The sequence below is a fragment of the Phycodurus eques genome, chromosome 17 (assembly GCF_024500275.1).
Source record: "Phycodurus eques isolate BA_2022a chromosome 17, UOR_Pequ_1.1, whole genome shotgun sequence".
In the NCBI taxonomy this organism is placed as follows: Eukaryota; Metazoa; Chordata; class Actinopteri; order Syngnathiformes; family Syngnathidae; genus Phycodurus; species Phycodurus eques.
Genome location: NC_084541.1, coordinates 1,836,876 through 1,849,400, shown reverse-complemented (window position 1 = coordinate 1,849,400; position 12,525 = coordinate 1,836,876). Strand labels below are relative to the sequence as shown.

The window sequence follows — 12,525 nt, the reverse complement described above, 5'->3', positions numbered from 1 at the left end:
TTGGAGTCTTATTTGGGTTTTCACAACAAACCTTATTTTGATTCCAATATATGAACAATAAAAGGAAAAAAAGGAAAATGCAAACAATGTTTTGTTGCCTTCCACAGAATACAATCTGTACTGTATAGCCTTTTAACTAACCTTACAAGCATATGACAAATACCTTAATCATGCTCTAAAGCAAAACTCAGCTGAATCTCACAGTGGGTCTCTACATTAAATCTCTGTCTGGCATTGGGCTCTGCCTCCTGAATACAAATGTATTCTGAGTGAGTCAGTGTCACACACAGTTTTTGTGAGCAGTCTAGCATCAGAATGAAAAGGGAGTTGAAAGAAATACCGCTGAGGGAGGGAGAAAGGGAGGGGGGGCTAAGGAGAAAGACTGTCTGTGTTTGCACCCCTCAACAAACAAACTCAGCAGGTCAGACCAACCATTACCATGGTTGATTAGACGTCATTATTTTCAACACTAATGCAGCCTCTGTTACTTATATTGTGGGGGGTGAAACTCAAATTAGGACAAATGGTCCTAAAAGAAATTTTAAATGGTACTGAATATACAATGACTAGCCACAACATTATGACCACCTGCACAATCGAATGACAAAAGATAACCAGCTCAGCTTCTTGGACACCGACTGAATTTACACCGAATGGTGCAAGTCACACAACGCTCAAGAGAAGAAAACAAAAACTGCATTGAATCAGATTATGTTCAGATGGAATCAGGCCTCTTTTAAATGTGCAAACAAATCTGATAAGGATATCTGGATATCTGCCAAGTCAACTGCAGCAAAAAGGGACAACTCAAATACTGTATACCCCATTAATGAGAGTGCAACATCCTCCAAATGCCTCCATTGGTGATGTGTGTACTAGGGATGCACCAATACTGATATACTGACACTGTACAGCTGTACTAGTCAAAACGCTGCAATACTACACCACCAATCCCACTTCACCAGCCTGACGTTTACCTTCCAGCCAGGAACCATGTCAGCCACGAGGAGATACTGAGGTTCAAATTATGCACTGGGGAATTGTGGGCATTTTGTCCCAAACTCACTCTGTAGCTTTAACCATAACCAACTTTTTTTCCTTCTCTCTACTGTCCTGCCACTACCGAGCAATTACATGAAGCTATAAGCCACTCAGTGTTGGATAGTAAAGATGGGTCTACTATCAGCGTAGCTCTATGCTTAAAAATCATTTCACTTCTGTGATATCGTTTTCCAAGCAACTACACAGTGGATGCTGACTGACACTGTGGTTTGTTCACAAATACTTACTGCATGAACAAGATTTTATGCTTTATGGATTTGCTTACAGAAGCTCGAGGAATTTATTTTTTTTTTAATTTTTTTTTTTTTTTTTTTTTAAACTTGATATGCGTGGCCATGGCCTTCTGAACAGGTTTTTAATTATAGAGTGCATTAACGAAACACAAAGTGTATAAAAGCATGGTTAGGTTTAGGTTCTGTATGTAATGGGAACGTTGGCATTCATCTAAATTAAAGGGGAACAATAAGTGAACATATTTAAAATATTACAACCTTCTGCTCGATGCATGACTTTGTATGAGGTTATGTTGCTGTCCACCTATTGACAAAACCGGAGGCACAGAGACACTGGTCTACTATTTTCCAGATCGCAGCCATCGTAGATCTGTTTGTGCGCTACACAGACGTATGCAGTTCGCTGCCCTGACATACAGCCAGCTCCATCGCTGCCTTGGATCAGGTTTCCTCTTTTCCATCAATTATTCATGTGCTGCATGGCCTAGATGGAATATTCTTCATCAGCGGGCTGGATCCAGTTCACCTTTCTGGTTCAGCTTTACACCAACGGTAAGAAGCAATACGCAACCACGTCTTTGTGTGAAACGGTACACCTTGGATAATTTACACTGCTGTCATGCAACGGCTCAGAGGCGATGCTCTCATTGCAACCAGAAGCAAAAGCTTATGCGGTGGTCAGCTGATGCTGTGGTCATTTGCATTTTTACCTGCTGCCAATTTTAGTAAACATACATGCCATGCATTATAAGTGAGACTGCTGTAAAAGTTGAAGAGCAACAGCTTGTCGATATTTTACATCAAATAAACAACTTTTATTCAAATAAGATCATATTAATGATAGAGCGTTGACACACTTACCTGTCCCTTCCTGTTGACTCCAATGATGCCTGAGGTGGCGTCATGAGGAGCAGTGACAAAAATGGTCTCTCCACTAATCCGGTTCATATAGATGCAGGTGCCGGTTTCCAAGTCATATAGGTGAATGTAGCCATATTTGGTGATGAGGAAAACTACATCTTGCTTCGAGCTTATCTGTAAAACAAAAATAGTGTGTCAATAGGACGTTGCCAAAAAGAAGGTGCATAATGAAGACCGACATCTAGCAGTTGCAAAGTATTTATGCTGGGATAGCGATAAAAATGCATGCCAAAGCCATAGTCAATTCTATAAAGCATACACACCTGCATTGCAACAGGGAAGTCATTTTGGGCTTCTGGAGGGAAGAAGACATCCACTGCTTTCTTTGGAAATGGCTGGTTGCCAGTTGGTGGGGTTCCCACTTCAATGATGTGCAACTAAATCGAGAGAAAAAAAACTTATTTTTGACAATGGAAATGCCAAGAGCATTTAAATCTGTTTCTATGATGCTCACTCACCTTCCCACCAGCCTGACCTCTGACAGCAAAGCAGAAGAGTGTTGACTCCTCAGAATTCCCCTCCATCTTGAACTGGGCAAAGCTGGCAGCATGCCCTTCGATGGGCTGAGAAACCTTTCTATCCACAGAGTATAACTGCATGGCTCCCACCACCCGATTTTGCTAATCAGGATGAAAAAGAACCACATATATATTTGCTGAACAGGTTTGTGACCAACTAATTTTAAGTTCTAACGTATTCTGAAGTTGCACAATTCAAGATTCCAAACATTTCCAGGAACAATATATTCCCAAAAAAATGCAAACCACTTTTGGAATTCAAACCACTGTCATAGACAATCTTGTGGAAGCCCTTTGACACTTGCGAACGGCTTGCAAGATTTGCTAAGGATTCATTGTTTTTTGTTTGCTTTTTTCTTGACACTTAAAATGGTGGACCTAAGGCACCTGAAAACTACGTGTGACAAAAAAGTCCTACATTTGCAAAGAAAGATCTTTTGGAGAAGTATATACAGGTGTGAAAAAGTGTTTGCACCTTCTGATTTCTTATACTCTTGCATTTTTATTTTTTGCCTCTGTTAATAGAAACCATTTAAAACTGCATTTTGTGTTTACTTGTGTTGTCTTTGACTAATATTTAAATGTGTTTGATGATGGGAAATATTTAAGTGTGCCAAACATGCAAAAAAAACAAAACAAAATTTTTTTTAAAAAAAGAAATCAGGAAGGGGCAAACACTTTTTCACACAATTGTATGCCCAGTGAGGCAGTTATACTGATCAACAACTATGCAAATGATGCAACCTAACAGAGCTAGAACTCTGTATATAGTAATAATGACACTACAGAGATGCACAAATTGTCAAAGTGTCACTATGCAATATGAAATTAGCTATTGGAATGTCAGTTTAGGTGTGCATTGTTCGATAGCGCTGCCCTGCGATTGGCTGGCGACCAGTTCAGGGAGTACCCGCCGCCACGTGCCCAAAGTCAGCTAGGATAGGCTCCAGCTGTACAACTAATGGATGGATGGCTGTTCAAAACTTGGAGTTGGATAAAAAGAACATCATGCCAACATCAAACATGCTGGTGTTAGTGTAACGTCTGGGGCTACTTTGCAACTTCAGGACATGGATGATTGCTGTGATTAATGGAACAGTCAATCACAACATAAAGATCCAATAACTCACTAACTTTCCCTCTGGAACTTTGGTGAGCGTATCTGATCACATAAATGTCTTAGAAACTCGGTCAAGGTTGTTTTTATGTTAATTAATCCCACATTAACAGTGGGACAGAAGTGTAGAACTGCTTGCTCACACACACACACACACACACACACACACTATCAGGAATAGGCAGATAAAAGATTTACTTTGTTGATTAATTTCAAACTTGACAGGCGGGGATGCACTCAAGAGACCCAACTATTTGCGCACAAACAAAAAAGGCAATTTTAAAAAAAAAATTAATTCCCCTTTATGTTTGAGTTGTGTTTAACATTAATATTGGTTATTTTTTACACTCGAGAGTTTCATGTTTTATAACATGGTTTAATAAAAGAAAAACTATTTTGAAATCCAAACAAAACATTAATTCCATTGTAATTTACACTGTACTGTAGACCAGGGGTCAACAAAATAGTGCCCGCAGATTGCCTTCAATGACCACAAGCCGCCCACGGGTCTGTTCCAGAAATAGCAAATGAGTGTTGGAATGATGTGATTTCCTACGAATGTTGTAGAAGTAATCATTTTAAAATGTAAACACTTGGAGATTAATACAAATAAAGTGTTGCAAAATGTTTTGTTTTTTCCTACTGTGTTAAATAATTGTGAATGATGTGCGACATCATTAACGTGATCAATGTCCTTACATAGATGAATATCAAATTAGAATTCAAGGTCATTTGAGCAAACGTGTTATTTCATAAGTGTGCATTAAACAGGTAGTTGTTTGCCTGAAGCAGTACTCAAGGAGTTCGCAGTTACAAAAAGGTTGATGACCCCCTGCTGTGGACCAAGGAAATATGATAAATTACCTGGGCTGAAATACCAATGAGAAGAAGCCACTTCTGCTTGGCGTCAGTGCGGTAGTTGATAATCTGGCAGCCTGCCAGGCTGGAGTGGCGGTCGAATACTTTGACAGGCTGCGAGTCACCCTCCATACTCCAATGGTAGACAGCGGTGTCAGTCACAAGTGCAACTGTATTAAGGGAAATCCACTTCCAAAAGGTAACGTCATCCGTCATGGTGTGTGCTTTCATTTTACTCTTCATTTCAATGTTGAAGATCTGAAGGGTTTTGGCAGCTAAAAGTGGGAGAAAGAGGGCAAGAGCCACACCCAAAGGCCATTATAGTTTAACAAAGAGAGAGAAACACCAAATTGGAATTTAAAAAAAAAAAAAAAAAAAACGTAATGAGATTTGATCAGGCAACATTGGCCATACATTCTGTAGTCAGAAATGGCATCCAGTATGAATGTAAAGTTACAGCAACAAAATAAGAGACCATGTAAATGATGTTCTGCTGCCTAAAGGCAGATGGTTTAAGACACGTGGACATAATTGTCGGTACTCCTCTGTTAAAGAAAAATCCACAAGACACTTAACTTGAAACTCAAAAAAAGCAATAGATAAAACAAATACTGAATTGACCAATAAAAATAAGACATTGCTTTTTAATTGTGGTTCTACAGAATAATTTTAAAAACAGACTAATGACACAGACCTGGATTTTAAAAAAATGATACCCTTAGCTGAATATTTTGTTACACAACCTTTTGAGGAAACCACTGCAATCAAACGAATTCTGTAACTGTCAATGAGACTTCTGCATCTGTCAACATGTATTTGGGCTAATTCATTGTGAGCAAAGTGCTTCAGTTGTCTCAGGTTTGAAGGGTGCCTTCTCCAGATCACGTTTCGGCTCCTTCCACAGATGTTTAGTAGGATTACTACTTCAGAATACTCCAATGTTTTGCTGGTCTGAGACAAAGCTTTCTCACCAGAATTCATCAATAGTCTTGAGACTTCATTGTACCCTGCGCCAGATTAAGCAAAGCAGCCCCGGAATATAACCAAGCCTCATCCATGTTTCACAGTAGGGACAGTGTTCCTTTCTTGGGAGACTTAATTTTTGCATCAGTGAACATAGGGTTGATATGCTTTGCCGAAGAGCTCCCGTTCGATCTCATCTGTCAAAAGGATATTTTCCCAGAAGCTTTGTAGCTTCTCAATATGGATTGCGTCAAATTCCCGTATCGCTTTTTTATGATTTGCTTTCAGCAAAGGTGTCCCTCCTTGGTCGTCTCCCATTAAGACTACTTTGGCTCAAATAATGACAGATGGTGCAATCTGACACTGATGTACCTTGATCTTTGATTTCACCTTTATTTGGAGGTTCTGGGCTCTGGTTACTATTCATATTACATCTCTTCAATTTGCCATCCTTTTTCCTTCTGAGGCCACATCCAGGGAGGTTGGCTAGTCTTGTGGAACTTATTCATTGCCACGGATGAGTTAAATTGTTAAAAGACAAAAGAAAAAAGTTCCCTGCCATTGACGACGAAACTTGTCAATTACGTTTTAACAGATTTTGTTTTTTAATTGTTTATATTCTATAATTTACAGGTTGTGCATCAGGCAAAGGTGGGGATAATTCTACCTGGCATCAGGCTGACTGGCAGCCAAATGAGATCCCTTCACAGCAACCCCTGGACACCCAAGCTCTGCCTCAGAGCTGGATTCTGACCAACCTGCTGACTTTCAGGAGCTGTTTCTTACAGACAAGCTGCTCCAACATATTGTGGATCAGAGCAACATGTATGCTCGGGATCCCCCCCAATTTTAGTGACCATTGTGTTTTTTTTCTTCCATTAACAGGGGTACCGAGTACAACAATTGTGTCCACGTGTGTAAATCCATCTGCCCTTAGGCAACTCATAACAGAACATGATTCTCTTAATTTGCATTAACTCGATTAAGCAATAAGTCTTGGTAGGGTTACAGTATTCAATATACCTGAATTTACCAGTTTCATGGAATTTAAATGTTTGCATTATTTTAACAAGCAAAACCCGGATTTCACCAAAGTTAGTGCATTGTTTACAAACTGATTGATACCCAAGTATTGTTATGTCTGACTACATGGCCCACCCATCAATTGAAGAGCCTTCAAAAACATGGAACTAAAGCAGACAGATGTAAACAAGAAATAACTCAAAAAAGGCCAACACATCTGCATCTCAACTATAAAAGTGGAAGTATCAAACAAAGGTGGGGGAATTTACTGTACACATACGTATTTAAGGATCTTTACAATAATTTCAGGAAAACTTTCATGTTTGATTCATTAATTATACATGACAGACCACAAGATTAAATAGGTTAGGTTTACTCACCTGTATCAGTTTAATTAGTTGGGGGTTAATTAGGTGAGTTTAAGCTTTATTAACAAGCAGTGTGACTTCCTTGTTTGATGATTATTCATAACTCATTAACAGTGACAGAGAGCAAAGACCAAGGCAAAACAGCACAACCGTCAAGATCACTTTGCCAACACTAAGCCATGAGACGCAAACAACTTGCAGCAGCCAAATTTCAAAGAGCAAGCACAGGGCAATACAGTGAATCATGGGGTTGTGTGTGAATTGCGACTATTAGTTTTATTGGTGTCGAATGACAATCTCAGTCGTAAAGGATCACTAATGGTGTAAAAGCAGGAACTAATGGGTGCATGAGCGTGCTTCACCGTCCATGATACAAAGACCAGTACTACAACCTGAAGCAATATGAAGTTATATATAAACATGCAGGAGGCTGCTTATCTTTGAAGCCATTGTGTTTCATGAATATAGTATTTTGCTGACATTGAATTATGTTCCACAAGAATTATGTTTAAAATGTGCCATACTTCACAAGCTGAGCCATAAATGAGCGATTCATATAATAGTAGGACCAGTGGTGTCGCCGTATGACTTCCGCAGCTTAACAAAACCATGTGCAGATCAGGGTTCCACATGCGTGTCCAATTTATGCTCTTAACCCGACACTTTGTCATTGTAGAAGTGCCATATAACAATATGCAACTACAGTGTCCCCTTCTCATTTATCGTTCGCATCCCGACTATATTGTGGATTTTTAAGTTATGTTTTTTTGCAGACAGGCAAGTCCGAATTTAGAGGGTGCCTTCAGTGGAGTATCACGTTGTGCCGCAACATGCAGAGTAGTACTGAGGTCTAATGATAGAGATGCAGTGTGAGCAAGAAGATGACACCCCTTGAGTGTCATACTGTACCAGATTTTGTCATTTTTTGTTCCAACAGAGCAGAGAGAATACCAGTGGGTACAGAAAGTATTCAGACCCCCTTACATTTTTCACTGTGTTATATTGCAGCCATTTGCTCAAATCATTTAAGTTCATTTTCCCCCCTCAATGTACACACACACAGCACCCCATATTGACACGTAAAAAACAGAATTGTTGAAATCTTTGCAGATTTATTAAAAAAGAAAAACATATCATACAGCCATAAGTATTCAGACCCTTTGCTCAGTATTTAGTAGAAGCACCCTTTTGAGCTAAGACAGCCATAAGTCTTTTTGGGAACTTTTTCCACACCTGGATTTGGGGATCCTCTGCCATTCCTCCTTGCAGATCCTCTCCAGTTCTGTCAGGTTGGATGGTGAACGTTGGTGGACAACATTTTCAGGTCTATCCAGAGATGCTCAATTGGGTTTAAGTCAGGGCTCTGGCCGGGCAATTCAAGAACAGTCACAGAGTTGTTCTGAGGCCACTCCGTTATTTTTGCTGTGTGCTTGGGGTCATTGTCTTGTTGGAAGGTGAACCTCCGGCCGAGTCTGAGGTCCTGAGCAGCATATTTTGGAGATTTTCAACCAGCATATCCCTGTACTTTACGCATTCATCTTTCCTTCAATTGCAACCAGTCGTCCTGTCCCTGCAGCTGAAAGACCCCCACAGCATGATGCTGCCACCACCATGCTTCTCTGTTGGGACTGTATTGGACAGGTGATGAGCAGTGCCTGGTTTTATCCACACATTTCTCACCATCTAGGAGTCCTTCAGGTGTTTTTTGGCAGATTGGATGCAGACTTTCATGTGCCTTGCACTGAGGAAAGGCTTCCGTTGGGCCACGCTGCCATAAAGCCCCGGCTGGTGGAGTGCTGCAGTGATGGTTGACTTTCTAGAACTTTCTTCACACTCCTGAGTGCATCTTTGGAGCTCAACCACAGTGATCTTTGGGTTCTTCTTTACCTCTCTCACAAAGGCTCTTCTCCCCCGATTGCTCAGTTTGGCCGCACGGCCAGCTCTAGGAAGGGTTCCGGTCGTCCCAAACGTCTTCCATTGAAGGATTATGGAGGCCACTGTGCCCTTAGGAACCTTAAGTGCAGCAGAATGTTTTTGTAACCTTGGCCAGATCTGTGCCTTGCCACAATTCTGTCTCTGAGCTCTTCAGGCAGTTCCTTTGACCTTATGATTCGCATGTGCTCTGACATGCACTGTGAGCTGTAAGGTCTTATATAGATGTGTATGGCTTTCCTAATCAAGTTCAATCAGTATAATCAAACACAGCTGGACTCCAACGAAGGATTAGAACGATCTGAAGGATGATCAGAAGAAATGGACAGGACCCGAGTTAAATATACGAGTGTCACAGCAAAGGGTCTGAATACTTATGGCTGTGTGATATTTCAGTTTTTCTTTAATAAATCTGCAAAAATGTCAACAATTCAATTTTTTTCTGTCAGTATGCGGGTGCTGTGTGTAGATTAATGAGGAAAAAATGAATTTAAATGATTTTAGCAAATGGCTGCAATATAAAGAGCGAAAAATTTAAGGGTGTCTGAATACTTTCCGTACCCACTGTATATTATATGCCTGTAAGTATTGTTGTATGTTCTATTTGTATGCGTTGCTGCTCAGTGTCTGTTAAAAGTAGCAGTTGGCTTGAAGGTTGCTAATTACATATGGAGTGAAAAGTTAATAGTTTGGTGTTGCTCTGTTGAGTTGTTCACTTTTAAATCACACATCAGCTGTGAGGAGTTTCGCTAAGCATGGCTCTACTCCAAAATGTGACTTTGCCAGAGGAGTGAAACGAGTTTGTATTTCTACCTTTAGCAGTACCATTGTACAGTATGTCCATGTATGTAGTGTTTATTTTCAAAGTGACATTGCCAACTACTGGCCTGGAATTCAGTTAACTTTTTTTTTTTTCCTTTTCCCCCTGAAAGGCCTGTGTGAACTGAATTTTGTTTGTAAATAAAACCTTACGTTATTGACATTTCATCAGATTGTTCAGACTAAATACAACCTCAGACACAAGGATGGGTATGCCACCGACATGTCGGAACTGAACTCATGCATACTCATTATGGTGATTACATCTACCGACTTTGACTGTGTGCAAAAATAATTTCTCCAGTTGTGGTTCTAGATGTATATACATAGTGCATATTATTGTACAGTACTTGTAGTACTGAATGCAGGAACTCTAGTGATGTCAACTACTCTGATTAACACAAATGAATGACGCCGTAGGATGCCAAACCTACAGGAATTATATGGCTCTTTACGTCAAACAATCCAATTGATTGAGCCAGAATTAGTCATTTAATGAAACCAACTTGAAAATCAACAATATGGTCATGCCATAGCTTAAGTAATTCGATAGGAGCAATCTCTAGAGCTGAAAACGGATGCATATTTCTAAAATACTGACAATTGAATGTGCTTCTTGCTTGCAGTTGCAACTTTACGTTTATGTTGATAAGTACTGAATTTGTATTCCTTTAATAGAGATGTGACTGCAGCTGTGTCAAAATATGCTGAATTAAAAATGGAGACAATCAGGAAACAAGAGCAACATACTGGATAGATGGCATGGATTTAAAATGAAAATTAAGAATATGAATTGAAACACCAATATTGGCATCGGTAAAATAGATTCTAAATCAATCACTCTTATATGAAAGAAAATTGATGGAATGCGAGCAAGCTATAATTTGTGAAAGATAACTCCTGTTTTGTTCGATACAATTCTGATGGTTTTAATGAGACAAAAGGTCCAAAAAGGAATAGCGTAAATTGCGGGAGATGACTCAAGGTACTCTAAATCCACCTTGAAGGAAATTGTACCAAAACCTCATGTCTTTCTGGTCAATTTATTTACCGAAGCAAGGTTGACTGAATTAATTGTATCATCAGAAGTCTCTAAAACAGGGTTTTACTTCCACAATATAAAAGTTAAATTTTAACTCACCGTCTGCAAACACATAAGAAAGCAGTAAAGAAAAACAAAGAGCACAGAAAAGACAAAAACAACAAAAAAGTCAAAGCAATCATGAATGCTTAAAAATATATATTTTCTTTAAATGTGCTTATTTCAAACAGTTACAGGACAAATGTTCATGAAACATACCTGCCGATTAAAAGGTCAAATTAGAAAGCTAAATTAGCTGGATGTTTATGGGAAATTATGAAAATGTTTCCCTTCCCTATTGAAATACTGCTAGAAAATGTCAAGCCTGAATGATGCAGGCCATATATATCTGATAACCACTGTATTTTAAATAGATTGCCTTACCTTTGAGTGCGATGACCTTGCTTGCTGGATTCATGATGGCGCTGTCGGCTGAGATGGGCCTGCGGATTGGTGTATTCGGATCGGCCATGTCAATGATCACCACCTGAGTCTGCTCGCCAACTTTTTCCCGGATACAGATGAATTTATCCGACTCCATGGTTAGGGTGCTAAAGCCTATATTGGAAGGGTTGATCCCCAGGTTTTGGAGCTAAGGAAGGAAAAAGCACAGTATATTAGGATGACTACAAATAGGCTGCTAGAGGTAAAAGTCACCATGTTCACATGTACACCACATTACTGATGGTTTGGAGTGTTTGTTAATAAGTCAAGTCTCACTTTACATGCACTGGTTATAACCATGTTGGAAATCCCATTGTCTTCTTACACAATGTTAGGAGACGACAATGCTCCTTTCAGTTCATTTAGCTGTGGGGATTCTCAACCACCTGTTCAACCTTTGACTCGTAACTATAGGATGGCAATTTAAAAAAATATCAAGATTCCTATGATAAGAATAAAAAAAAAAGATTTTAAATGGGATGCTTTGATTTTGTGATTAAAAATAACTCACCTTTGCAGGCCATTCTTTAATATGTATTCATCCATAAAGTTCATTGCGACTGTGCTATTGTGACTAAATACAAAATTTAATTGAACAGATACAGTCCTGTACTTGTGGCTGCATTTGCACTTTTATTGCCACCATAATAAACCCATGACCTTTGTGCAAAGATTTTAAGCCTCCTGCACAGAACTGAAAATGCATCCCCAAGCCATTCGAGAAAACAGCTTACAGGAGCACCATGGACGCTTAGCGTAGCAGAGGCACAGTTTGGCCAAACATCAAACAGCACTCAGTACATGTAAACTGGGATTTATAACAGAAGTGTTTAAAACCGGAGAGAACAAATTACTGTGTCAGTTACACGATTAGGGTAATTTGTGGCTTAAGCCTAGTCACTGTTGGAAAGTGAACATTAGGCTAGCATGGTTAGCACACGGGGTAGCAAAGTTATCGCTATATTATTTAAACTATTAACATTTGATGGAATCTAGACTGTCTTCATGTTGCTTATTTGTCTCAACGTGAAACTTAGGTACTTTGTGTTGTCTGTTTCATATCTTTTGTGACACAATCACAAGTGTTAAAACAACTTAGTGAGGAACCTTGACGATACAAGAAAAATACACTGTTCTTACGAATACTTAAATATTTAGGCCAAATTATTACACCTAGAAAAAAAAT

The 12,525-nt window shown here is 39.4% G+C and overlaps 1 protein-coding gene across 1 annotated transcript in view; it reads right to left on the bottom strand.

The window, feature by feature from the left end:
- cltca (clathrin, heavy chain a (Hc)) overlaps nucleotides 1-12,525 on the bottom strand; it is a 45,487-nt gene that overhangs the window by 20,317 nt on the left and 12,645 nt on the right. The window contains exons 2-6 of the mRNA XM_061703300.1: nucleotides 11,280-11,487; nucleotides 4,716-4,984; nucleotides 2,675-2,836; nucleotides 2,480-2,593; nucleotides 2,157-2,330 (exon numbers count right to left, since the gene is read on the bottom strand). Coding sequence (XP_061559284.1) covers nucleotides 2,157-2,330; nucleotides 2,480-2,593; nucleotides 2,675-2,836; nucleotides 4,716-4,984; nucleotides 11,280-11,487 — 927 coding nt within the window. The remainder of the gene's footprint in view (nucleotides 1-2,156; nucleotides 2,331-2,479; nucleotides 2,594-2,674; nucleotides 2,837-4,715; nucleotides 4,985-11,279; nucleotides 11,488-12,525) is intronic.